The 26,536-nt window shown below is 56.6% G+C and overlaps 2 protein-coding genes and 1 long non-coding RNA gene across 45 annotated transcripts in view; 1 reads left to right on the top strand and 2 right to left on the bottom strand.

The window, feature by feature from the left end:
* Nucleotides 1-103: 103 nt before the first annotated feature.
* F7 (coagulation factor VII) lies at nucleotides 104-15,669 on the bottom strand. Of its 3 annotated transcripts, XM_035294646.3 has the most exons (8): nucleotides 15,557-15,669; nucleotides 12,017-12,177; nucleotides 7,034-7,058; nucleotides 6,850-6,963; nucleotides 5,051-5,191; nucleotides 3,517-3,626; nucleotides 2,645-2,768; nucleotides 104-2,054 (listed from the first exon to the last, which is right to left on the bottom strand). In XM_035294646.3, exons 1-8 carry the CDS (start codon nucleotides 15,618-15,620, stop codon nucleotides 1,459-1,461), a joined length of 1,335 nt encoding a protein of 444 aa, XP_035150537.3. In that variant the 5' UTR covers nucleotides 15,621-15,669; the 3' UTR covers nucleotides 104-1,458. The 3 variants fall into 3 exon arrangements, with proteins under 3 accessions (XP_035150537.3, XP_035150536.1, XP_035150540.3); XM_035294645.3 differs by having other exon boundaries at nucleotides 6,850-7,035; XM_035294649.3 differs by lacking the exons at nucleotides 7,034-7,058; nucleotides 12,017-12,177 and having other exon boundaries at nucleotides 15,557-15,635.
* Nucleotides 11,934-21,902, top strand: LOC103795678 (uncharacterized). Of its 2 annotated transcripts, none has more exons than XR_013521647.1 (6): nucleotides 11,934-12,322; nucleotides 15,919-16,093; nucleotides 17,888-18,059; nucleotides 20,327-20,444; nucleotides 20,560-20,738; nucleotides 21,018-21,902. It is a non-coding gene; the product is annotated as an uncharacterized LOC103795678 (long non-coding RNA). The 2 variants fall into 2 exon arrangements; XR_013521655.1 differs by lacking the exon at nucleotides 11,934-12,322 and adding an exon at nucleotides 15,029-15,451.
* The window catches only part of MCF2L (MCF.2 cell line derived transforming sequence like), a 219,336-nt gene continuing 214,089 nt past the window's right edge, over nucleotides 21,290-26,536 (bottom strand). For all 40 annotated transcript variants that reach the window (XM_078333543.1, XM_078333672.1, XM_078333836.1 and 37 more), the window contains 4 exons: nucleotides 24,980-25,101; nucleotides 23,341-23,453; nucleotides 23,171-23,274; nucleotides 21,290-23,048 (listed from right to left, as the gene is read on the bottom strand). In XM_078333543.1, coding sequence (XP_078189669.1) covers nucleotides 22,966-23,048; nucleotides 23,171-23,274; nucleotides 23,341-23,453; nucleotides 24,980-25,101 — 422 coding nt within the window. In that variant the 3' untranslated portion in view covers nucleotides 21,290-22,965. The remainder of the gene's footprint in view (nucleotides 23,049-23,170; nucleotides 23,275-23,340; nucleotides 23,454-24,979; nucleotides 25,102-26,536) is intronic.

Below are 26,536 nucleotides of genomic sequence, written 5' to 3'. Positions count from 1 at the left end.
GTCTTCGGCAGTGGTCCTGACTCGAATCACCCTGGGCTTTGCGGTCATTGGGTCTGTGTGGCTGGACGGCCTCTGTCATGCACTCAATAGACACTAATATGGGTGTGTTCCCAGAAAGCTTTATTTACAAGAGCAGGGTGTCTTGGAAGCAGTCCTGGGCCGTAGTTCACAGGCCCTGTCTGCTCCAAAGCAGATGTTCCCTGAGAGCCCCCGAGGTGGGTTGCACCTGCCTTGCCGCTGTGAGCCCCGCTGGTGCCCAGGAGGGCCCTGCAGGGCGACGTCGAGTCTGCTTTACAAGCCATGCTGGCTGGAGTTGGAGTGGGGGCAGTGTCTGTCGCCTCCCGATTTTCTTCACATGCTTCTCATTCTTCCCCACCAACCCTGGGGACTTGGTGAGAGTGCAGCCTGCCAGGTCCTCCCCCTGCAGCCAGAGCCTGGGAGCGCACATTTAGCGAAGTGTTCCTGATTTCGAGCAGGGGTTCCCGGGGCCACTGAGAAATGTCATTGACAAGGGCTGCAGGGACAGAACATCCAGGTGCACAGGGGCCTGCCAGCTACAGCTTCAAACATCTATCCAAGACCTTTGTTTTTTAAACAGCTCCCATGGGAACGGTCATTTCGGTGATGCTGAAAACTGTGAAGAAAAGAGCAGCTTAGAGGATGAGCCCCAAAAATGAATCATGGGCAACCCAGGGGGTGGGAGGCCCCAAAGGCAAACAGAGGAGATGCAGCTATTTATTGCGAAGTTGGGAAGCAGGTGGGGAACAGCCTGTGCAGTGCGGCACCCAGCTTAGGGTGAAATACAGTTGGGGGAAGTTTGGGTCATTTACAGCATGCATGCTGATGCTTCTGAATTGTCTGAAATGAAGATGAAATGTTTGCATAAGAATGAGAAAAGTGAGAGGGGGACAGCACACATGGAGTCAGCATTGGTGTGTGTGCACATCTCTGTGTGCACTGGTGCGTGTGCATTCGCATGTATGTGTGTACATGTGTGCATATGTATGTGTGCATCCCTGTGCACATGTATCTGTGTACATTTGTGTGTGTGCGTAGGTATCTGTGTGTGTACACACCTCTACTGTCTCCAGCTGTGAAGGCCCAGTAGTAGCCTGAGGCCAGCAGATCACATGCAGGTGGACTTGGCTGAAGGGAGACAAGGAGGCTTGGGTGGGCTGTCTGCGTCCAGGACAGCTGCAGCACTGTCCTGCTCTCCATCTAGCGCCTGTCTGCCTCTGCCTCTCATCTTTCTATGCCCTCTGTCTTTATTAGTCTCTTCGAGTCTCTCCATGTCCTCAGAATGTCTCCCTCAGTCTCTTTCTGTCTGTCTCCCTCCCCACCCCTCCACCCCTCCCATGCCCTCCTCTACTCCATGAACTGCAGAAGAATCGATGGGGTTTGGTCCCAGGACAGCTCTACATGGCCCCAGCTTTCTCTCCATGGGGCAGGGCTGCTGGGCTAGGGAAATGGGGCTCGCCGGAGGATGCCTGGATGTGGCTCTGAGTGCAGGAGCTTGTGCAGCCACTCGGTGTACTGGGAGACCCTGGTGTACACCCCAAAATGGCCCACGGCTGCACAGCCCTGGCCCCAGCTGACGATGCCTGTCAGGTACCACGTGCCCCGGTAGCGGGTGGCGTGTGGACCTCCACTGTCCCCCTTGCAGGAGTCCTTGCTGCCATCCCGGTAGCCGGCGCAGAACATGTACTCCGTGACATTTGGGTAGCCTCTCGTCTTCTCCGACTGCTCCAGGCAGTCCTGGGTCATCAGCCGGGGCACGTTGATGGCCATGAGCTCCAGGGCCTTGGCGCCACGGTCCAGCAGCTGACCCCAGCCGCTGACCAACGAGAAGCGCACATAGGCCAGCGTCATCTCAGAGAATGTCTGCTCAGGCAGGCAGAGGGGCACCACGTGGTCAGTGAGGACCACAGGCTGGTGCAGGCGGAGCAGTGCGATGTCGTGATTGGTGGTGCCCCGGACATACGTGCTGGGGATAATGACCTGCACCACCCGCTGGCTCTGCTCGTCCCCATCGTGCTCGCTGAGGTCGTGCTCACCTGGAAGGAAGGAACCCCACTCAGGGCTATGCCACCGCCTGCAGCCCCACCCTGGTGCATGGGGACAGGCTGTGGCCATTTTCACATCTGCAGGGGCTGCAGTCTCCTTTTGGGGCCAGGGGGCCTGCATCGCACCCCAAGGGGACCTGGCAGACCCGCCCCAGTGGCAGCCTGTGGCTCGTGGGGAACATGTGAACTGGGGTGAAACTGCGGCCTGGGTGTTGGGGTAGGGAAGCGGTACTGGGGCCTGGCAGCTGGGGGGACAGGGTGTACCCCGATTCTTCAGTTCTCGGCCTGGTGGCCCTCCTGGGAGTGATCATCTTGCCCATAAATCCAGCCACCTGGTGGGCCCACAAGGCTGTGGGCGTTGCACCCTCCTCTGGGCTCTTGGGCAAGCGAGGCATGATGGGCAGAGCCCCCAGTCTTTTACCATTTTATTTGGGCATGGGAAAGTGGCTGAGGATGGTGGCCAGAGCAGGCATGCCCAGCTTTTGGAGACATCTGTCTGTCTGTGGAAGTGACAGCGTGAAGCCCAGAGCAGTGGCCCCTGGGACTGAGAGCTGCCGTCAGGGAGAGAGGGCAGCACCTACCCAGCACCGCGCTTATGTTCCTCCAGTTCTTGATTTTGTCAAAACAATGAGCCGCGGAGACCACCCAGCTGGTGTCGATCAGGGTCCCCCCACAAAACATAGCTCCATTCTGCACCAGCAGCACCTGTGCGGGGCACAGCAGGCGTGGAAGTCACACTGCTGTCAGTTTCCCTGATGACTCACCCTCCTGGGCACCACAAGGGACCTCTGGCGTCGCACAATTTGGTTCTGCAATCCTCGGGTCTTTGCAGACCCCTCCCGGGCAGAGCTGCTCAGACCCGGCTCTGGTGGGCTGAGCCCCTCTCTGGCTAACCCAAGCCCCTCTCTATGACGCATGCTCTTGGGTACAGTGGCTCTGGGGGGCTGAGCCCCTCTCTAGCTGACACATGCTCTTGGGTACAGTAGCTCTGGGGGGCCGAGCCCCTCTCTAGCTTATGCATGCTCTTGGGTACAGTAGCTCTAGGGGGCCGAGCCCCTCTCTAGCTGACGCATGCTCTTGGGTACAGCCTAACAACACAGATGTCGCTGTGGGATTTCACTATTCACCTCACAGGATCTTCACATAGTTTTGATCCAGTGCTCCTGACTTTGCAAAGCTCAGGCAAGGATTCTAAAGAGTGACAGGGAGGATGACATGACAGCTCGGGTGGGGAGCCTCGCTGGGCTCTTTGCACAGGGTAGACCCTCAGTGAGTGTCGCTTTCTTCTCTCCTTCGCGGGGTGCAGCGAGCTGGAGGTGCTGGGTGGGCTGACGTGGAGCCTGGTGGGCCTGGGCTGACCTGCCTGTTTCCCTTCCAGAGCTGTTGTCCAGCTCACATTCAAAAGTCTCCAAGCCCCTCAGGGCTCAGAATCCTGAGGCCAGGGAAGTCTTACCTGCCATGGACACTCCCCTTTGGGGCACACCCTGCCCCCCACAATTCGGCCTTGGGGGATGCTGGCATTTCTTTTTTCTAGAATAGGTATTTTTCCGCATGGATATTCAACTGTGTAAAACAAAAGTCAGGAAGATGCAGAGATCTGTGAGGAGTGTGCCCCAAGTTCAGGCTCAGAAGCATCCTTGCTCTGAGAGGCTTGAGGCCGAGGTTTCGGGAGGCCCCCTCGCAGGAGCTGCCAGGTCCCAGGGGTAGGGGAGGGCAGGGCCTTGGCTGGGCCTGGCTGGTGGGGCTGGCCCATGAGAGGCCCTGGCAGAAGCAGCTGGCTGAGCAGACAATGGTCAGGGCTGGCTCTGGAGGAAACGGAGGGCCCTACATCTTGAAACCACCCTCTGCTCACTGTTCAGGGGGACGATGTGTTGCTTGACTTTACTAAAAGGTTAATGAAATTCTGCCTAAAGATGAATCAACAGCACAAACAATTGTGTTGTTCTGATCCCACGCTGAGTTTTCGATCTGCTCCAATTAAGGCCTTGGGCCAGAAAGAAAATCCGAGGAGGTGGCAGGCTGAGTTCTAGGCTGTATGGCTGGGGTGGGCACATCTGCCTCTGAGAGACACAGCGGACATGAGGGGGCCCTGCTGGAGACGGAGTGGGCGTGGGGTGACCCTGCCTGAGACAGAGCGGGAGTGGGGTGTCCCTGCCTGAGACAGCGGGAGTGGGGTGTCCCTGCCTGAGACAGCGGGAGTGGGGTGTCCCTGCCTGAGACAGAGTGGGAGTGGGGTGTCCTGCCGGAGACAGAGTGGGAGTGGGGTGTCCCTGCCTGAGACAGAGCGGGAGTGGGGTGTCCCTGCCTGAGACAGAGCGGGTGTGGGGTGGCCCTGCCTGAGACAGCGGGAGTGGGGTGTCCCTGCCTGAGACCGAGCGGGTGTGGGGTGACCCTGCCAGAGACAGAGGGAATGGGGTGTCCCTGCCTGAGACAGAGCGGGAATGGGGTGACCCTGCCTGAGGCAGAGTGGGGGTGGGGTATCCCTGCCTGAGACACAGCATGCGTGGGATGTCCCTGTCTTTGGAAGTGCAGCCCATTAGCTCCAGGCTGGTTTGGAGAAATGTCCCATTTTCCCAGGAGCCTTTACCGGGTTAGGAATGCAGAGTGGGGCAGCAGTCAGTAGACACTGGCTGTGTCCAAGCAGATTCACGAACCCTGGTGGAGGTCCCACAAGTCGGGGTGGGATGTGAGACAATGCCTCGCTTGTCTCCCCTGGCCTGTCTAGAATGGGCAGGGGGGCCTGAGGCCATTCAGGGACTGCCCCAGGGTGCCCATCCCAGGCACTATGGCTCTGGCCTGTGCCACCTTGGTGCCCAGATCCCGCCTCACAATTGGTCAGCGCATAGTGGGTGCTCAGTAGATGCAAAGCCACCCCTACCCATCTTTTGTCCAGTAAGATAATCCGTGGTGGGACAAAGACTGGTGTCATCTGGGACTGGGGGTCATCTGGTACATGAAACCACAAGCAGCCCCTGGGGCCTGGTCACCTGTGGGCATGCAGGACACCCCATCTGCCAGCAGTGAGTATCCCTCGTGGCACCGACAGGAGCGCTTGGTGCCCGCGTGGTCGCTGCAGTACTGCTCGCAGCCGCCGTTCTCATTTATGCAGATCAGCTGGTCATCCTTGTCTGAGGACAGGTAGGGGACAGCTCGAGAATGGCCCCTTGGAGTCAGTGAGAGCCAGCCCCGGGGGTAGCCGTGCCCTGGGTCAGCAGCTGCCTGGAAGGTAGCACTCAGCCGTGGGCGACAGAGACTGAGCTTGGCACCAACTGCTCCATGGATTGATCCAAAGGACCAGGCCTGGATCAGGAGTCACATGTCTGAACAGCCTTGCCAGCTGGGGACAGCGCTGGCTGCAGTTGCATTTGGGGGGATGCCTGGCTGGTGGGCAGTGGCCTCCAGGGCGACCGCTCTTCTAAGCAGCTGATGGGGAGCTGAGGGAAGCCTGGAGGAAAGTGAAAGTCCCATGGGGACAATACAAGTGTCCAAGGGACTTCCAGTCAGGGATCCAACTGGCAGGAGGACCAGAGAGCTGAGACAGTTCTCCATGCTGTCCTTGTGCCTCCATGAGCCAGCCTGGGGACAGTCAGCCCCAGCACTGGCCATGGGCTCAGACAGAAGACACAGAACCGGCAGCCCGACTTTGCTTGATGTGGGCAAGGGGAGTGGTCCTGAGTAAGCCCAGGACTCTGGGGGGAAGGCTGCCCTGCGGGATGCACACCAGAGCTGCTGGGCACCGGGGCTGCTGGGCACCAGGGCTGAGCAGAGCTCTGAGATGTCCTGGGCCCAGATGACCAGCAGGAAGCCTTTCTCCTCAGTCTCCCCTACTCTGCTGGGCTCTCCTCTGCTTAAATTAGAAAGTGGCTGCTGCCGGAGAGAGCTCATTCAGTGTAAGAATGTGGACTTGGATGGTCAGGGAGAGAGGGCAGCCTTTGCCTTGGCTCCTGGGAAGTGACCGCTAAGCCCTTGGGAGGTCCTGCCTGAGGGAATGTTGTTGTTTACCCAGGCCGTAGGCCATGCTGGACAGTCTAGCTGACAATGTGACACATGGCGGGGCCTAGGGCCACACTAACAGCTTGGCCTCTGGAGGGACTGGAACTTAGGTCAGCCACATGGGGGGGTCAGCTGGGTCTTTGTGACTGAGCCCTGATAAAATCTCTAGACACCAGGGCTCGTGGCACTTCCCAAGTTGGCCGTATTTCCCACATCTCGTCACAAGTCGCTCTGGGAGAATTAAGAACTGTCCACATGACCCCACAGGGAGAGGACAATAGGAAGCTTGTGCCTGGGCCCTCTGCAGACTTAGGGCTGCATCCTTTGCAGTAATACACAGTAACGGTGAGTGTATCCACTTCAGTGGGTTCTGAGTCCTTCCGATGAATGACTGAACCCAAGGGAGGTTGGGGGCCCCCACTTGGCAATAATTTAATGTTCAGAAGGGAAAACCTTCAAACCTTTGTAATGGGAAGTGTTTGGCCTGGTGGGATGTGGAAGTGGGACAGGGACACTGGGACTCTCAGCTGGGCCCTCTCAAGGGCTGAGAATTTCCCGGGGCCGGGAGCCCAAGGGGCCGCTGAGTCTGAGACTTAGAACCCTGGGTCCCTGGATCAAAGACCTGACTGGAAGGAACTTCAAGGTCACCCACACCAACTTCCAACTGGGGCTGACCCCAGAATGCCCGGTCCACACACCCCACCATGGTGCACCCTGTAGCCCGCTGGGCTAGGCCACCTCCACCAGCTCCCCAGGGCCCTCTGCAATTATGGGACCCAAAGTGGGACCTCACTTGTCTCACAGTTCCGGCCTTCGAAGCCAAGGAGGCAGAAGCAGATATAGGACTGGAACTGGTCCTCACAGGAACCCCCATTCTGGCATGGACTTGAGGCACACTGGTCCCCATCTGTGGAGTGGGCTGGCGTCAGGACACTGCGGAGAAGGCTGCAGGCAGCATCGGTGGGCGATCTACTCACCACTGTAAGAAATCCAGAAGAGCTTCTGAGGGAGCAAGAGAGGAAGCACGTGAGCCACACCTTCACCAGAGCACCACCAGCAAGCCCTGGACAAAGCACAAGCTAGGGGCGGGGGCTTAGACCTGGGCCTGGCGGGGTGGGCTCAGGAAGCCAGACTTTCCTCTGGAGCCGAGGGAGGTTTCTCCTCATCTCAGCCCCTCCCCAGGACATCTGGAACTACGGGTAAGCACACATTGTCTGCTCCCAAGTCAGAACAGCTGGGGTTCAGCCCTGACTCTTCTGTTGCCGAGCTGTGGACCTGGGGCGAGGGACACAGGCTCTGAACCACAGCTCCACCTCTGACAGGGCAGCCACACACACAGCTGCACGGGGAGAAGGTGTAGTAGCAGATGAAAAATATTCCACAAACTACAAAAGCGCTCCGCAGAAAAAAGTGGTTGCTGAAGAAACTGTTGGTCATCAGAACTCAAACTCACAGGGTGCTGTGAGAATATAACAGATGAGAACTGCTTTGAAAACTAGGTGTAGAAAAACGCTAGGCATGACCATCCTCCATTTGCCTGGAGAGGGCCATGTTAGCCTGTGTCTCAGCTCGATCTCCTGTGAGTGTCAGGCTTCCTGTGAGTATGAGATGTCCTGTGTGAGGTGACTTGTGCCTATGAGATGTGGTTCTCTGTGACTGTGAGGCATCCTGTGTGAGACATCCTATGAGTGTGAGGTGAGAGATCTCACACAGTGAATGTCAGACAGTCTATGAGTGTGAGGTGATCTGTGAGTGTGAGGTATCCTGTGTGAGGTGACCTGTGAATGTATAGTCTGTCCTGTGAGTGTGAGATCTGAGTGTGAGGTATCCTGTGAGTGTGAGGTGATCTGAGTGTGAGGTGATCTGTGAGTATGAGGTGATCTGTGAATGTTTAGTCTGTCCTGTGAGAGGTGACCTGTGAGTGTGAGGTGATCTGTGAGTGTGAGGTGATCTGTGAATGTGTAGTCTGTCCTGTGAGTGTGAGGTGACCTGTGAGTGTGAGGTAGTCTGAGTGTGAGGTGACCTGTGAATGTGTAGTCTGTCCTGTGAGTGTGAGGTGACCTGTGAGTGTGAGGTGATCTGTGTGAGGTGACCTGTGTGATGTGATCTGAGTGTGAGGTGACCTGTGTGAAGTGTGTCCTACGAGTGTGAGGTGACCTGTGAGTGTGTGATATGATCTATGTGATATGATCTGTGGGGGGAGGTGATCTCTGTGATGTGATCTGAGTGTGATGTGATCTGTGTGAAGTGTGTCCTGTGTGAGGTGTCCTGTGAGTGTGAGGTGACCTGAGTGTGAGGTGTCCTGTGATTGTGAGGTGACCTGTGAGTAATATGATCTGTGTGAGGTGATCTGTGAGTGAGGTGACCTGTGAGTGTGAGGTGATCTGAGTGTGAGGTGATCTGTGTGAAGTGTGTCCTGTGAGTGTGAGGTGACCTGTGAGTGTGTGATATGATCTGTGAGGGGAGGTGACCTGTGTGATGTGATCTGAGTGTGATATCTGTGTGAGGTGATCTGTGAGGTGACCTGTGAGTGTGAGGTGACCTGTGAGTGTGAGGTGATCTGTGTGAAGTGTGTCCTGCGAGTGTGAGGTGACCTGTGAGTGTGTGATATGATCTGTGTGATACGATCTATGAAGGGAGGTGACCTGTGTGATGTGATCTGAGTGTAATGTGATCTGTGTGAAGTGTGTCCTGTGTGAGGTGTCCTGTGAGGTGACCTGAGTGTGAAGTGACCTGAGTGTGAGGTGTCCTGTGAGTGTGAGGTGATCTGTGTGAAGTGTCCTGTGAGTGTGAGGTGACCTGTGTGAAGTGTCCTGTGAGTGTGAGGTGATCTGAGAGTGAGTGTCCTGTGAGTGTGAGGTGACCTGTGTAAAGTGTCCTGTGAGTGTGAGGTGATCTAAGTGTGTGAGGTGACCTGTGTGAAGTGTGTCCTGTGAGTGTGAGGTGACCTGTGTGAAGTGTGTCCTGTGAGTGTGAGGTGATCTGAGTGTGAGGTGACCTGTGTGAAGTGTGTCCTGTGTGAGGTGACCTGTGTGAAGTGTCCTGTGTGATGTGATCTGAGTGTGAGGTGACCTGTGTGAAGTGTGTCCTGAGTGTGAGGTGTCCTGTGTGAGGTGACCTGTGTGAAGTGTGTCCTGTGTGATGTGATCTGAGTGTGAGGTGATCTGAATGTGAGGTGACCTGTGTGAAGTGTGTCCTGTGAGTGTGAGGTGACCTGTGTGAAGTCTGTCCTGTGAGTGTGAGGTGTCCTGAGTGTGAGGTGACCTGTGAATGTGAGGTGTCCTGTGAGTGTGAGGTGGGGTGACCTGTGTGAAGTGTGTACTGTGAGTGTGATGATCTGAGTGTGAGGTGACCTGTGAGTGTGATGTGATCTCAGTGTGAGGTGATCTGAGTGTGAGGTGACCTGTGTGAAGTGTGTCCTTTGAGTGATGTGACCTGTGAGTGTGATGTGATCTGAGTGTGAGGTGATCTGAGTGTGAGGTGACCTGTGAAGTGTCCTGTGAGTGTGAGGTGACCTGTGTGAAGTGTTCTGTGAGTGTGAGGTGATCTGTGTGAAGTGTGTCCTGCGAGTGTGAGGTGACCTGTGAGTGTGTGATATGATCTGTGTGATACGATCTATGAAGGGAGGTGACCTGTGTGATGTGATCTGAGTGTAATGTGATCTGTGTGAAGTGTGTCCTGTGTGAGGTGTCCTGTGAGGTGACCTGAGTGTGAAGTGACCTGAGTGTGAGGTGTCCTGTGAGTGTGAGGTGATCTGTGTGAAGTGTCCTGTGAGTGTGAGGTGACCTGTGTGAAGTGTCCTGTGAGTGTGAGGTGATCTGAGAGTGAGGTGTCCTGTGAGTGAGGTGACCTGTGTAAAGTGTCCTGTGAGTGTGAGGTGATCTAAGTGTGTGAGGTGACCTGTGTGAAGTGTGTCCTGTGAGTGTGAGGTGACCTGTGTGAAGTGTGTCCTGTGAGTGTGAGGTGATCTGAGTGTGAGGTGACCTGTGTGAAGTGTGTCCTGTGTGAGGTGACCTGTGTGAAGTGTGTCCTGTGTGAGGTGTCCTGTGTGAGGTGACCTGTGTGAAGTGTGTCCTGTGTGATGTGATCTGAGTGTGAGGTGATCTGAATGTGAGGTGACCTGTGTGAAGTGTGTCCTGTGAGTGTGAGGTGACCTGTGTGAAGTCTGTCCTGTGAGTGTGAGGTGTCCTGTGTGAGGTGACCTGTGAATGTGAGGTGACCTGTGAATGTGAGGTGTCCTGTGAGTGTGAGGTGACCTGTGTGAAGTGTGTCCTGTAAGTGTGATGATCTGAGTGTGAGGTGACCTGTGAGTGTGATGTGATCTCAGTGTGAGGTGATCTGAGTGTGAGGTGACCTGTGTGAAGTGTGTCCTTTGAGTGATGTGACCTGTGAGTGTGATGTGATCTGAGTGTGAGGTGATCTGAGTGTGAGGTGACCTGTGAAGTGTCCTGTGAGTGTGAGGTGACCTGTGTGTTCTGTGAGTGTGAGGTGATCTGAGTGTGAGGTGATCTGAGTGTAAGGTGACCTGTGTGGTGTGACCTGTGAGTGGAGGTGACCTGTGTGAGGTGACCTGTGTGATGTGATCTGAGTGTGACATGACCTGTGTGAAGTGTGTCCTGTGAGTGTGAGGTATCCTGTGAGTGTGATGTGATCTGAGTATGAGGTGATCTGAGTGTGTGACCTGTGTGATGTGACCTGTGTGATGTGATGAGTGTGATGTGATCTGAGTGTGAGGTGACCTGTGTGAAGTGTGTCCTGAGTGTGAGATGTCCTGTGAGTGTGGTGTCCTGTGAGTGTGAAGTGTGTCCTGTGAGTGTGATGTGATGAGTGTGAGGTGATCTGTGAGTGTGAGGTGATCTGAGTGTGAGGTGACCTGTGTGAAGTGTGATCTGTGAGTGTGAGGTGACCTGTGTGAAGTGTGTCCTGAGTGTGAGGTGACCTGTGAGTGTGAGGTGACTTGTGTGAGGTGATCTGAGTGTGAGGTGACCTGTGTGAAGTGTGTCCTGAGTGTGAGGTGACCTGTTAGTGTGAGGTGACTTGTGTGAGGTGATCTGAGTGTGAGGTGACCTGTGTGAAGTGTGACCTGAGTGTGAGGTGACCTGAGTGTGAGGTGATCTGAGTGTGAGGTGACCTGTGTGAAGTGTCCTGTGAGTGTGATGTGATCTGAGTGTGAGGTGACCTGTGTGAAGTGTGTCCTGTGTGATGTGATCTGAGTGTGAGGTGATCTGTGAGTGTGAGGTGATCTGAGTGTGAGGTGACCTGTGTGAAGTGTGATCTGTGAGTGTGAGGTGACCTGTGTGAAGTGTGTCCTGTGAGTGTGAGGTGATCTGAGTGTGAGGTGACCTGTGAGTGTGATGTGATCTCAGTGTGAGGTGATCTGAGTGTGAGGTGACCTGTGTGAAGTGTGTCCTGTGAGTGTGATATGATCTGAGTGTGATGTGATCTGAGTGAGGTGACCTGTGTGAAGTGTGACCTTTGAGTGTGAGGTGACCTGTGTGAAGTGTGACCTGTGAGTGTGAGATGTCCTGTGAGGAAGCCCCAGGTCCCTACACTTTGCTTCTCCCGGACACGTGCCCTGGGTGGTGCCGCTGATCACGGTGCGGGCCGCTCCCCCGGGCCAGCTTCTACCGCGTGCCTGCTGTGAGCCGCGCGCCGCCCCGATCCTCAGGGGGTTGGGGGACATCCTAAGTGCGCTTCTTAAGTCCTATTTTCTGATGTGAAGACGGTCATGCGCGGTGTGGCAGCGTGGGGACAGCGTGTGCGGGGGGCGGGGGGCGTCCCTGGAAACGGGGCGAGGGTGGCGGAGCGTCACCGAGGAGAGAGGAGTCGCCCCAGGCGGAAGGTGACCGGCAGGGGGCGCTCCGTGGGCGCCGCCGCGTGTTCCCGCTCAGAGGGAGACGCCGGGCGGCCCCACGCGGCCTGGTTCTCGGCGCCCACGGCCCGCGGCGCGGGGAACTCACCGTCCTCTCCGTGTCCCTGAAGATCTCCCGGGCCTCCTCGAAGGAGCACTGCTCCTCCTTGCACTCCCGCTCCAGCGAGCCGGCCCGGAGCTCCTCCAGGAACCCGTAGGCGCGCCGGGGCCTGCGCAGGACGCCGTGGGCTTCCTCCGGGGTCAGGAAGACTGAGGAACGGGAGCCCCGTGAGACGCTCGCCCCCGGCCCCGCCCCCCCGCCCCGCCCCGCCCCGCGCAGCTCTGGGGTCGCAGGTTCGCTCCCGTCCCGGGGGAGGGGAGCGGCGCGACGGGGGACTCGGGGCCTGCGCCGCCGGTAGGTCTGGCCGGTGTCCTCCCTGCGGTGCTCCCCGGGCGGCCACCCCACTCCCTCCTCCTTCCCGGCCTGGCCTCCCGGCTTCCAGGAGCTGATCCCGAGGGCGCGCCCAGGGGCCCACGCGGAAGCTGAGCCGAAAGGGGGCCGCGGGCGCCGCGGCGGAAATGAGATGCTGGGGTTGACGCCTGGCGAGAAGGCGGCGCGGCCGGGGGCGCTGGGCACCCCCTGGGGCCACGTGACCCGCCGCCAATGCCGCGGGGGCCCTGCACCGCCGCCTGCGGCAACCCAAATTCCTCGTCTCCACCCGCACCGCGTCCCCGGCGGCCAGGCCTGCGGTCCCCAGGCCCCTGTGTGGTCCCAGGCGCGGGCCCTGCCCGGCTCCCCCACACCGAGCCCTGGCTTCCTCGCTAGCTCCGGGCAGTCCTGGGCTCCTGCGCCTTCCCCGCCCCCGCTCGGTGCCCCTCGGTCCCCGGCGACCCCCGGAGCTCAGGACCCCGCGGATCCTCCTCGGGCCGGTCCTGAGGGCACAGCGCCCCGGCGCAGCTCCCGGCCTCGCAGTAACCCTGAGGCTACTCGTAGGCACCCGCGACCCCGCCCTGCTTATGGGAAAACGGGGTTGGGGAGGGCCAGGGAGGCCCCGGGCGAGGCGCAGGCGGTTCCTCAGGACGCCCCGCAGCCGAGGGGACCGCCTCGCGGAGCGCGGAGTCGGGCGCGGGACGGTGGTGCTGAGAGCTGTGGACGCCACGCGGAGGCGGAGTGAGGAGCGACCCTCCCAGGGCAGTTGCGCTGCCTGAACCCGCCCCAGCCGGTGCGGGAGAGGGAGGCCCGGGAGGAGGCGAGCGGGGCGGAGGGGAAAGCGGAGGGCGCGTTCGGAGGGACGACCAGGCCGCCCTTGCTCGGAGGACCGGCCTCAGCGGCTCGCAGGCCGCCGGTGGGCAGGAGCCCCGAGTTCTGCAGGAGCGGCCTCGGGAACGCGGAGCAGAAGTCAGTTACCGATCGTGGAGGAAGGGACGGAAGGTGGGCGCCACCGGGCCACGTGGGGCCGAGAGAAACGCCACCGCCTGTTTCCTATGAAAGCAGCTTCACACGTCGACGTCCCTAGAGAACGATCTGGTCGGGAAGGAGAGACTGAGGGTGCACAGGCGGGGACTCCAGAGAATCGAGGCTCCGGGAGGTGGGAAGTCCTGGACTAAGTCCTCACAGGAGGTGCCCCAGGCAGCAGGAGTGCGGAGGGGAGGCCTATGTCCCTACAGCCTGGGGACACCCACAGCCTCGAGCTACCCACATATCTGGGACGCCCACGCCCCTGGGACACCAACACCCCAGGACACCCACACTTCTGCGACATCCACACCCCCTGGGGTACTCCCAGGACACCCACACCCCTGGAGGCTGGCGTGGGCAGAGCCGGTGACTGCCCTGGGATGAAAGCAGATTTGCATCAGAAAATCCCTCCACACTTTGGGAGACTGAGGAGGACAGGTCATGAGGTCAAGAAATCAAGACCATCCTGGCCAACATGGTGAAAACCCGACTCTACTAAAAATAGAAAACGTAGCCAGGCATGGTGGTGTGCATTTGTGGTCCCAGCTACTTGGGAGGTTGAGGCAGGAAAATCGCTTGAACCTGGGAGGTTGCAGTGAGGCAATATCGCACCACTGCACTCCAGCCTGGGCAACAGTCTCAAAAAAAATGAAAGAAAAGGAAAACTCTCAAGAACTGAGGCAAACCTGACGAACACATGCTTATTGAGAAGGGACAGAATGGAACAAAGAAGAGAAAATCGCCTGCAGCCCCAGGCCCAGGGAAGGCCGAGCTGGAGCGGTCACTCCCTCTGGAGCAGGGAACGCCCTCTTTCAGGGGCACCGCAGTAGCCACGCCGTGTGCTGGCTCTTTGCCATGGGAGGCGAAGGAGGTGGTGTTGGCCCCTACTAGCTCCCGGGACAGAACCAGGGTCAGCCCTGCTCGCCTCTATGAGGCCAGGCTTCCACAGCACATCCTCTGTGTTCTCCTCCTGAGGCCTCAGCCACCCCGCCTGGGGCAGGAAGGTGGCTGGGGTCACAAGTCCATGCTGTGAGCTAGGCTGCAGCCTCACATCCCAGACTCTGTCCCCCACAGCCCATGCCCCACTCGACATCCCCTCAACCCCCACCCCACGTGCTGTTTCTCAAGCTCCACCCCCCCCACACCATCCCCCATACCCCACGTCCAGTCCCTCAGACCCACACACCCTTTCCCATGCCCTATCCCCAACACTGCACCCCTCCCATGCCCCACACCTTTCATCCCCACACTCCATTCCCCCCACGCTCCATCCCCCACACCCCACGTCCAGTCCCTCAGACTCACACACCCTTTCCCATGCCCTATCCCCAACACTGCACCCCTCCCATCCATGCCCCACACCCTTCATCCCCACACTCCATTCCCCCCACGCTCCATCCCCCACACCCCACGTCCAGTCCCTCAGACCCACACACCCTTTCCCATGCCCTATCCCCAACACTGCACCCCTCCCATGCCCCACACCCTTCATCCCCAGTCTCCATTCCCCCCACGCTCCATCCCCCACACCCCACGTCCCCCTCCCATGCCCCACACTCCATGCTCCACACCCTCCATCCCCACACCCATTCCCCACACCCCATGCCCCACACCCTCCATCCCTCACATCCCATTCCCGGCACCCCACATGCCTTTTCCCACACCCCACACCCCATCCCCCACACACCGTTTCCCTCACCCCATCCCCCACACATCATTTCCCTCACCCCATCCCCCACACAGTTTCCCACACCCCATCCCCCAGCCCCATATGCCGTTTCCCACACCCTATCCACCACATCACAGGCGCCATCCCCCATGCACTGTCCCCCAGAGGTCCTCCCCAGCCTGGGAGCAGCCTGTGAGTACCTCCCGGACACTGAGCGGCCCCAGACTACTTGTGTTTGTCAGACCTCACAGGCAGGGTCTCATGGAGGCCAGGAAAGCAACAACCGCTCCTAACGTTCGTTGAAAAAGCCTGAGCCACCAAGAAGGGCCTTCCCACTGTCACACAGCATGCGCTTGGATGCCGGTTTCCAGAAGGAAAGAAATGGAGCAGGAGCCCCCAGAAAACCCTCATGGCAGGTGGGGGTGTCCAGAGCAAGGGTGGGTTTGGGAAGCCCTGGCCTGCTCCTGGGATTTGCTTGCCGCCCTTCCACCAAGTTTACGGGGAAAGCCTCCTGGACGCACCTGCAGCCAGACAGCCCTGAAGCCCAAGCAGAAGGCAGAGGAGCTGGTTGGCCTGGGAGGCCATGATGACTCTCAGCAGCGCAGCCCCTGCCTGTTGACATTCCCCATGGGACGGGCGGGCAAAGTTCTCGGCCTCTAAGGGTGATAGAGGGATGGGGGAGGGGAGGACAGAGCGGCACCTGGCCAGCCAGTGGCCATACACCCCCTCCTACCAGCCACTGAGCTCAGGCTGGGAGAGCAGGAGCAAGCTCTGGCGGCCTCAGCTATGCTGCAAAGCTGGTGGTTTGCTGCCAGGGTGCAAGTGCTAAGAGGTGCGTGTGGCACTAACACTTCAAGTCTGATCTAGAATTCCAAACCCCTAGGACATAGGAATGCAGGTTGGGAAACATTTAAAGTGCCGATGAAAAGCTGTCCTGTGGCCACAGTGCAAGTCAGATCTCCAGAGTGCATCTTGGGTGTGGATGTCGGTGTCTGAAGAGAGCCTCCAGGAGACCAGGCCAGCTGGGCCGTTGCCTACAAGGGAGGCTGGTTTCCCAGGTGAGCCACAGAGCCTCACTGAGAAGTGCCGGGAAGAGGAGAGGATTGTTCTGGCTCTGAGCTGGGCCCCCGCTCACTTTGACTGTGGGCAGCATCCCCATTCTCCAGCAGTCCATGTCTTATGTCATTCTTTGTTTTTTGTTTTGTTTTTTAAGATGGAGTCTTGCTCTGTTGCCAGGCTGGAGAGCAGTGGTGCCATCTCACTGCAATCTCCACCTCCTGGGTTCAAGCAATTCCTGTGACTCAGCTTCCCGAGTAGCTGGGATCACTGGTGTGCACCACAGGGCCTGGCTAATTTTTATATTTTTTAGTAGAGATGGGGGTTTCACCATGTTGACCAGGCTGGTCTCGAACTCCTGACCTCAGGTGATCCACCTGCCTCGGCCTCCCAAAGTGCTGGATTACAGGCATGAGCCACTGTACCTGGCTGGTGGTGGTCCATGTCATTTCTTCACACTCTCCTGGGCCCAAGCCACAGGCTGTGGTGACCGGCCACCCCAGGTGCCCAGGGACTGAGGTTCTCAGGTCATGGGATTTCCCATCCCAAGGGGTGGGCGGTCTCCCAAGCCTCCTGAGTTGCCTAGAGGCCTGGCCGACCGCTCTAGCAGGGAGTATCCTCTGTTGAACAGTTGCATTGCTGATGACTTCTTTGGGATCCAAACCATGCCTGCACTCTCTGAGGTCCAGCTCTTCTTACAGCTGGAGGGAGGGAGAATGTGTCACTGTGCTCCAGCCTGGGAGACAGAGGGGGACCCCGACTCCCTCCCCACCAGAGAATCTCTGTGCTCACACTTGTACCAGAGCACCACACTCACACAACCCAAACTCACACCATACACCACACCCCACACACACTACACACACCCCTACACATATGCCACTCTCACACCACACCGCAACTCACACCATACACATGCCACACTCAAACCCTAAAGTCACACCACATAAACACACGCACCCCTATACACACGCCACACTCCCACACACATGGGATTTCCAGGCTTTTCCACATCCATAAGAAATTGGAATCTCAGGGCAGGTCCCAGGAATAGTACTTAACACCAGGGAAATAGGCAGACGCTAACCGGATTTCAGCTTGGACACCAGCTGGTTCCAAATCCTATTTGGTGCCACTGGAAGCAAGCGTTCCCTCTGAGGGAGGGTGTGGGGCATGGGGAGGACAGAGGAGCTGTGTGTACCGACGCCGGTGTGCCCTGTGCCCGGGAAGCCGCCATGGCAAGCTGTGTTGCAGGCCAGTTCCAACGAGTCTGTGCTGGTGAGGAAAAGCCTGTGCTAAGCAGGCTTCTGCTGCCTGAGCAGAGAAGGGAGCTGGACCCGGGCACCCCGTCAGCCATCAGAGTGGGGGCTTGCTCCCTCGACCCACCCAGGTGCTGTCTTCTTGGGGCCACAGCTGGAGGCAGCTGAGCCCTCGGGCCTGCCGGCGTCACACTGGTGCTGTATGAGGCTGAACAACTTTCAGTTTAAGGACGAGAGAATGTGTGGAAGGCTGAATGGTTATGATTTGGAGCAGAATTTGTCTTCTCTGGGCCTTTGTCCTGCTTTTCGCCCTTGTCCAGGGTCTGAGTGTGGCGAGAAATTCACCAGGGGTGTGCTCAGATGTGTCCCTCTTTTCTTTCTGTCCATCTCTTAAAGTGTAGCTGTTTTGTCCTTTGTAAGAAATGTATCCTTACCGTAGGCAATAAGAAAATTCTGTTTTCTCATAATAATCTTAGTGTTTTGATCTTAAGTTTGGGAGATGATGGGTCTACTTTTATGCCATCATCCACATGGCAGGGCAGCTGTCCCAATAATGCCGGTTCCTGGAGGCCGTGCCGTGCCACTGGTTGACCAGCCCCAGGACGAGCCAGGTACTTGCACACATGGGAATCTGAATTCTGCTCGGCCAATTTAGCCTCGCTCCCCTCATCACGACTGACGGCAGGTTTACGATCTGTCCAGACGCCTGGTAGGTGAGCCCTCCCCTTCCTGCCTCTGCTCCCCGAATCGCCATGGCTAGACTTAGACCTTTATCTTCTATGTATGTTACAATCAATTTACTAATTCCACAAAGAATCCTGTTGGGATTTCGATTAAATACACAGATTAATTTGGGGGAGAGTTAACATTTTAGTGATACGGAATTGTTCCATGCAGAAAAATCTCCCATTTAGGTCTGCTTTCACGGCCTTCTATCAGGTTTCATAATGTTGTCCAAAAATGTTACATTTATTTTAAGTGTGGTTGCTGTTAAAATGGTGGTGTCATTGCTAGGAATATTAATAACGTTTTGTGGGTTGATCTTGTGGACGTCTTAGTTCAATAGTTTATGAATTCACCTGGGTTTTCTAGACATGAAAAGTTATTTTTCAATTAGCATGACTTGTTTCCTTTTTCTTTTTCTGAGATGGAGTTTCACTCTTGCTGCCCGGGCTGGAGTGCAATGGCATGATCTTGGCTCACTGCAACCTCCGCCTCCCGGGTTCAAGTGATTCTCCTGCCTCAGCCTCCTGAGTGGCTGGGCTTACAGGCGCGCACCACCACACCGGACTAATACTGTATTTTTAGTAGAGACAGGGTTTCTCCATGTTGGTCAGGCTGGTCTCGAACTCCCAACCTCAGGTGATCTGCCTGTCGGCCTCCCAAAGTGCTGGCAGAACAGGTGTGAGCTGCCGCCAGGCCTTCTTTCCTTTCTCTTTGTTGTGATAATCACTAGTATGGCTGCTAAACTGCGCTGGATAGTGCTGGGGTCCCTGTTCAGTTCTGCCGCCAGGGGGGACGGTTCTAAAGGACTCCAGTACCTTACATTTTTGCTGCAAAGATTTTGTTAGATATACTTCATTTATTTAAAGAAATTTTCTTCTACTGGTTAACATGATAAATAAATGCTGACTAAAAATTGAATTATTGTTTTGCATTTGTTAAGCTGGTGGTTTTCCCCTTCACTTTGTGGATATGGCAAATTATAGCCACATTAACATACTATGTCTTGCATTTCTGGGATGAATTTATTTGCTCAGAACATATTACCTTTATTTGTAACATAAAATCGGGTTTTATTTGATTATATTTTCTTTTTTTTTTTCCTTTTGAGACGGAGTTTCGCTCTCGTTACCCAGGCTGGAGTGCAATGGCGCGATCTCGGCTCACTGCAACCTCCGCCTCCTGGGTTCAGGCAATTCTCCTGCCTCAGCCTCCTGAGTAGCTGGGATTACAGGCACGCGCCACCATGCCCAGCTAATTTTTTGTATTTTTAGTAGAGACGGGGTTTCACCATGTTGATCAGGATGGTCTCGATCTCGTGATCCACCCGCCTCGGCCTCCCAAAGTGCTGGGATTACAGGCATGAGCCACCGCGCCCGGCCTATTTGATTATATTTCATTTGGAATTTTTGCATTCATTTTATTTTTTCTTACATTATCTTTTTGTTTGGTTGCTTTTGAGGGCAGAGTCTTGCTCTGTTGTCCAGACTGCAGTGCAGTGGTGCAGTCACAGCTCGCTGCGGCCTTGGACTCCTGGGCTCACTTGCCAGGTCTCAGCCTCCCAAGTAGCTGGGACTACAGGTGTGTGCCACCATGCCCAGCTAATTCTTAAATTTCATGTACAGATGGGGTCTTGCAATGTGGCCCAGGCTGGTCTCAAACTCTGGGCCTCAGACGATTCTCCCACCTTGGCCTCCCAAAGTGCTGGAAGTATAGGTGTGAGCCACGTGGCCCCGCTGATTTTTTTCTTACATTATCTTTGTCAGGTTTGGCTACCAAGGTTAAACTTCCTTCGTAACTTTGTTGAGTTGCTTTCTCTTGTTATATTCTTTTAAATAGTTTTAATAAATATGTTTGTATGCTTATAAAATCACCTAATCTGGTATCTGGAGTAATTTTTTTTTTTTACTGCAATGCAATTTCTGTAATTGTTATTCCTTTACCCAAGTATTTTATTTCTTCTTGACCAATTCTAACAAATTCTACTCTGTTTTCAAATACATTGGCAGAAAGGTGTTCATAACAGTTCTCTCATATTTAAAACTTTTTATTTGATATGGAGTTTCTCAGATTTTCTATAAATCAGTTTTATTAGGTTTTTCAGGTACAAAGTCTGAGTTTTGCTTTTGATTTTGTTATTCTCTTTTCTCAATTGTAATTGAGAGAAGCATTTACATAGTTTCTTTGGGTTAGGCTGGTCTTACTTTTTGGCTTAAACGGTTAACTCACTTATTTTGTCATGTATAAAATCAGACACCACTAAGCTGCCAAGGCCAAGCTGAGCCGTGGCTGTTCCTCTTCCGTGGCTCTGTGCGTCCGTCCAGTTCTAGAGAGCAGAATCCTGCATCCCTACGGCACTGCCTTTCCAACGGTGAGTTAGAAACACGCTTTAAACTGCCAGTTTCCATGGTCTTCCCACTGTTTGCTAAATATTTTTCTTGTGCTCCATGTGTGCTGGAAAATAATGCAGGTTTATCTGTGTTTAGGGATAAACGGGGATCACTTTTCATGACCGTCAACATCTCACCCAACCGCCAACTTGTGCTGCGTTTTGAGCTTTATCGTCAGCTGCTTCTGAGCTCCTGATTGCCACGCAGCTGCGTCTCTATTAACCGTCCTGAATTCCACTTCATGCTATCGACACTGCTACACCAGATTTCTTTTGGTTAGTGTTTGTGTGTTCTGTCTTTTTTCTTTTATTTTCAATCTTCGATCTTTGTATAGTTTTGCTCGATGGTCTCTAAGTGGTTACTTGTTGCGTCCGATGCCATGCTCATCCAGGAGGCCAGCTTAACACAGTCACTCCCGTCTGTTGTGAGGCAGACCCATCTGGGCGCTGTCTTCATCACATTTAGTTTCCTGTTCACACACGTTCCCCTTTCTGCACCCTTCCCTTCCTCTGCCGGATCAGCAATACCCTCTCTGTGCTCCCTTTTCTGGTCAGGAGCATGCTGGCGGCACTGTGCTCTGTGACGGCTCCTCTGCGCCTCCTCCGCTGCTTTCGCGTTTCCGACACGCTCAGCCTTGCTGCTGTCTTGTCGTCCTCACTGTCTGACACACTGGAGCAAAGGGGCCGTTTGGTGCCAGAGCCTCATGTCGGGCCCTGCTCACTGCCCTGCTCTGTTCCGTCCCAACACCGACTCGCCGTGTGCAAGCACAGCCCTGGGGACCCCGACGGCACAGACGTTCTGTGTCTTAGACAAAGGCAGGCAGACGGCAGGAGTTGCTGATATTTATTCAGACTTCATCCATACAATAAAGAACTCTGCTTTTAAAATTTCATTTACATCAGCAGTTAAAAAAAAAGTGACAGTGGATGAAACATGAAGCTGTAAAGTGCCTTTATGGAGAGGGTCACACAAGGGCACGCAGCTGCACCATGAGATGGAGGCACTGCGCCCTCACAGCACATCGGGGACGTAGGACACAGCAAGTTCCAAGTAACTTATACATCAGAGGAAAAGCTACTGAGTCTCTGCACGCTCCCTATGTAATTCTGCACCCTGGAGGTCTGGCCAGTGATGGCTGCAGGCCACCACCAGGAGGGGAGCATGAGGGGAATGCAGCCATGCCCGCCTCCACTGCGCTGGGGCCACAACCATGAGGCGGTGAGTCGGCGCACCCAGCAGCATGGGGACGGCGAACGTGCCCTTTCCGGCGAGGCATATGTACACACATGGTCAGAGGTGCACACATACAAAAATATCTGCAGACCAGACACCAAAAAGGCTTCAAAAGAACAAAATATGTTTCTGAAACACAAGAAGGGTAAAACAGAAGGGGTTTTTCCAGTTCTGCTGTGACTTAAATAAAATAAACTCTCCCCACTTACACTTCTTACCCAAGATGGTCATTGGGTGGCAGGTGGACCTGGAGGGTGGCAGGGGGCACGTGGGGGGAGTGGAGGTGTGGCCTCCGAGGAGGCTGCGGTGCAGTGAGGCAGGGGCAGGGCTCTCTGAGCTCAGGTCAGCAGTGCTGGTGCACACGACACCCTGCAAAAACGGCATCTTCGTATTTTCTTTAAAAGCAATAAAAATATCCTAATCCAGTGGAGCTCTTTAAAAAAAATCAAGTCCCTGCATTTTATTTTTGTAGAAAAGAAGGTTAACTGTTTAAATTATGGTTTAAATTTTCTTTTGAAAATGAAGTGTCTGCAGGTGAAGGAATCTCCTTGGCTTCTGACCGCTTTTGGTGGTGGAGATGCCACCAGGGGCATGTTTTCATCCACCTGTGAGCAGGGAGCTCAGGGAGTGCCATCTGTTTCCCACAGGAGGGTCCCAGAGTCATGCCGTGGTATAAACAACATGCTTCTATGTAAACCCCGGTAACAAAAAATAGTTTTCTATCAAATACAGTATCAAATTGTCATTTCGTGTAAACACAGTGATTCCTGGTAAAGAATTGAGGCCAAAGTACCACAAAAAATGGCCATGGGATTGATCCCTGCTTAAAAAAAAATCCTAAAACTTGTAAATACAGAGTCCCCATGCCCTGCTCCCCTCAGGCCATTGGTCAGAGGATCTCACCCTTCTCCGGGACCAGCTCCCTGGTCTGCGTGCCCCCGAAGGCACTGTCCGGAGGCAGAGACAGCGCAGTGGAGCCAGGGTGAGACACCGCTGCCTGGCACTGCCTGCCAGGGCTATTCCCAGCAGTCCCTCCTCGGCGGGCTCTGGAGTCTCCAAGGAAGGCCCTGTGGTCCGGGGTCTTCCGTGGAACCAGCCTCTGCCCCGGAGGGGTCCTCTGCAGCTCACACAGCCAGGAGCTCTGGGTCTGGGCGGTGAGGTGCCCCTTCCTGGGATGTCCGGGGGCACCGTGCCCTCCTCATGCCACGCCAGCCCTCGCAGCGGCAGTCCCCAGAGCGCGCTGGTCTTCTGTGCCGAGACGGCGTGGCGCTACGCCTGCAGGTTGAAGGGGGCCTGGCCGCCCTCGCTGCAGCTGGATGAGTTGCTCAGCACGGCCGACCCGGGGCTTGACTCTGCGGGGAGATCAGGCGGGGACAGGCTTCGGCGTCCGCTCTCCTGGGCACACACGGAGCCGCTTCCTCACACATGGGCCCTTGGCAGCGTCACGGGTGGGCTTGGAGCACGTGGGCCTTACCTGAGCTGCTCAGGCACTGGGCCGAGCTGGATTGGCCGAGGTGGACAGACAGGCTGCTGGCCGGCACCCAGCCTTCCTTGCCGGTGGTGGAGTCCCTGACATACCTGCAAGGGGTGTGGGTCAGCGGGGGCCATACTCGGGGGGCCTGGGGGGTGAGTGCGGGCTCTTACCAAAGGCCCTCGTCGCCCTCCTGCACCAGCTCCACCACGTCCCCGCTCCTCACAACCAGCGCATCGGGGCCTCCCTTCTCGTGGTCTGCCACGACTGTGTATTTCCCCAGAACCTGGTGGGAGACGGGCGGGGACACAAGCAGCGTCAGCATCTGCCTGACAGCTGCATCGTCTGCTATACACGCAGAGCGCCCCACTGCAGCCAGGTGGAGTGCTGGGCTAGCACCCTGGCCCCGTGGGAGCTCTGGGCTTTGGTCATCTCAGGGAAGAGCTGAGCCTTAGGAGGAGGCCACACCGCAGCTCACAACCATGTCAAAGGCGACAGAACATGTCTGTGACTCTGTCTTTGGGCCCAGTTGCCCCAGCCTCAAGCTGCTCTCCCCACACAGCCCTTGGCCCCAGGCCCTCTGCTCTGCATTCCCACCCCGAGAGGAGGGGGCTTCCCTGCCTTTGGCTCTTGCTGAGGCCTTCCCTGGCACTCCCCAATGCGCCCCTCTTCGGCCCTCTCTCTTCCCCGCAGCTGTCCTGCACAGCCTCTCCAAGCCCCACTCCTCTCCATGCTGCGAGCGGAGGTTCCTGTCTGCTCTGGTCCCACTGTCTCTAGAGCCTAGAACTGCACTTGGCCCCCAGTGGATGCGCTGCACAGATGTTAGAACATGTTTCTCAGGGGAATGGGAACCCGGGAAGTGGCAGCTGTTTCTACAGAGCTGGGAGATCCACAGCGTCCTTGGTGCTGCGTGCGGAGGGCTGTGGAGGGGAGCTGTGGCTGTAGGCCCTGGTGCAGGATGGTGACCACAATGGCCTGTGGTCCCAGAGCAGACAGGACCACTCCCCACACCCCACAGAGAATGAGATCCAAATTCCTCCCCAGGCCCCGTGCGCCCTGGTCCACCAGCCTGTTTCCCCTCCTGCCATGCAGCCTCTGCCTCTGTGTCCCCCACATCTGTTCTCACGCCCAGGCCTTCCTTTGTGCTGTCTCTTTGGGAGAGGCTGTTGGCCCTGAGGGCCCTCTCTGCCCTTCCACGCCTGGCTTCTCTGCCCTTCCAGAGCCTCTGGGACCTGCCCGCTTTGGTCCTGCAGCCTTGGTGCCTGGACTAGGCACAGCACAGAAGGTGCGGCAGACGCTTCTTGGTGTAACCCTCACTGGAATGATAAAGACGCGGCAGCTTTTTCTCACTCTGACATTAACAATGGATGTGTTTCAGATGCAAATCCATGCTTAGGAGTTCCGTTTTGTTACAAAATGAGAGACAGATGTGGGTACAGTTATGAAGGCTCAGTGACAGCATTCTATGACATAAGGGTAGTGGGGTGGGACTGTCTCTTCTGAGGAAGGTGCACCCACCGGTGGCTCCATCGGAGTCTGAGTGGGCACCTGGAAATTAACGCACCAAACACAAAGTGCCACTGAGATGGAGGAGTTAGGAGGAGCTGGGGCTGCCCCTGAGACACAGGACCGGTAGCCTTCCAGGGTTAGGGGGAGCCAGGGCTGTCCCTGAGACCCAGGACCGGTGGGTCTTCCAGGGTTAGGAGGAGCCGGGGCTGCCCCTGAGACCCAGGACCGGTGGACCTTCCAGAAGCACCCCTACTCCTGGAGCGCTGCCCCCACTCCGAGTGCCCGCAGGGAGGCTGTGGTTACCAGCTTCTTGGGGCCCACCCCGCCGTCCTCCTCTGCGTCGGACGAGTTAATCTGCTCCTCTGCACTTGACCAGCCCCCGTCGTCCTCAGGTGCCTCCAGTGAGTGGGATGTTTTGCTCCAACCTAAGAGAGACACAGACACCCATGGAGCACCTCCCAGTGATGAGCCGCTGTCTGTATCCGTCTGAGGTAGGGTCACCTAAGTCCCACAGACCCCCTGAAATGTGCGCCGTGGGCCCCCAAACAGAGCCTGTCGTCTCCCCAAGTTCATAAAGAGCTCAGTGGGACACTGAAGACTTCCAAAATGCCTGGCATGGTTCAGGATTTGAGAGCCTCTGCTTCCCCCTGCTGGGCCACCCTGTGGAGGCCGGAATGGGGGGGTAAGGTTGGGGGGAAGCCATGCCCTCGTCAGGCAGAGCACTGCCCCGGAGGCGGCCCCCTGCCGCTGACACCTGACCAGGGCCGGGGTGTGCAGTCAGGGCCACGGTCATGTTCAACACCTAGCAGACCCAGCTGGGAGGCAGTTTCTAAAAGGAATGCTAGAGGCTCATGGAGAAGGCCCGACGCCCTTACCTACGGGATACCGAGGGCTGCGGTCCCCATTGGTGAGAGAGTAGCCCCCAGCACAGCAGCACCGAGGCACCGAACCAGGAGGCCAAGGCCATGCAGGCGCTGAGGTGGAGATGGGCTCTCACCCCCACCATGCAGCTTCAAGCGGGACAAGAGGAAGGAGCTTCTTTCGAACTTGGGACCCTGCGTGTCCTCCTTCCTTACCCTGATCCTCCTGCCAGGTGCCCGGAGGGCAGCACCTTCATTTCCCATTCAGGGGAGACGGGGAGACACCCTTGGGGCTGAGTAAACATGGCAACAGCAGCTGCAGGTGGCAGGGAAGCAGGCAGATGCTGACGGGACTTGAACTTGGGCACAAACTGGTTCCAAATCCTATTTGGTGCCACTGGAAGCAAGTGTTTCCTTGCGATGGAGGAGGCAGGGCATGGGGAGGACAGAGGAGCTGTGGGTATGGGTGCCTGTAAGCCCTGTGCCCGCGAAGCCGCCACGGCAAGCTGTCCTGCAGGCCAGTTCCAATGGCTGACAGTGTCCGTGCCAGTGAGGAAAAGGCCTGTGCTGAGCGGGCCTCTGCCATCATATAGAGCAAGGAGCTGGGCCCGGCACCCGTCAGCCAGCAGAGCAAGGGGCCACTCCCTCCACCCCACTTGGGTGCTCTGCCTTCTAGGGGTGCAGCTGGAGGCAGCTGAGTCAGGCCTGCATCTGCATGAGAATTGAGGACTGTGATTTTCCGGCGGCAGACCTGCAGCCCGGCCTCCTGAGTGCACCTGCAGCGGCCCCTAGTGAGGGAGGCTGAGGCACAGCACAGGCTGGGGGCCCAGGCGCCACCGCTACGGCAGCAGGGACTGGCCTGTGGGCCTGGCTGCCAGCATCCCCTCCCTGTCCAGGCCCACGGTTACTCTGAGGCACTCGGCGTGGGGCCTCTGGATAGACAGAACCAACAATCTGACTGAGGACAGTGGGAACGAGAAAAGGACAGCTGCTGTGTGCA

Source organism: Callithrix jacchus, chromosome 1 (assembly GCF_049354715.1).
Source record: "Callithrix jacchus isolate 240 chromosome 1, calJac240_pri, whole genome shotgun sequence".
Classification (NCBI taxonomy): Eukaryota; Metazoa; Chordata; class Mammalia; order Primates; family Cebidae; genus Callithrix; species Callithrix jacchus.
The sequence above is the reverse complement of the archived record's forward strand: the minus strand, read 5'-3'. Positions and strand labels throughout refer to the sequence as shown.

Bases quoted from the DNA above. Each gene is read 5' to 3' on its own strand.
- F7 (XM_035294645.3), bottom strand. From the start codon at position 15,657: ATGTCAACAGGCAGGGGCTGCGCTGCTGAGAGTCATCATGGCCTCCCA. The intron at 2,769-3,516 runs GTAAGACTTCCC...TGCCCCGCACAG, and splicing joins AAGGGGAGTGTCCATGGCAG to GTGCTGCTGGTGCAGAATGG. The intron at 2,055-2,644 runs GTAGGTGCTGCC...CCTTCCTTCCAG, and splicing joins GAACATAAGCGCGGTGCTGG to GTGAGCACGACCTCAGCGAG.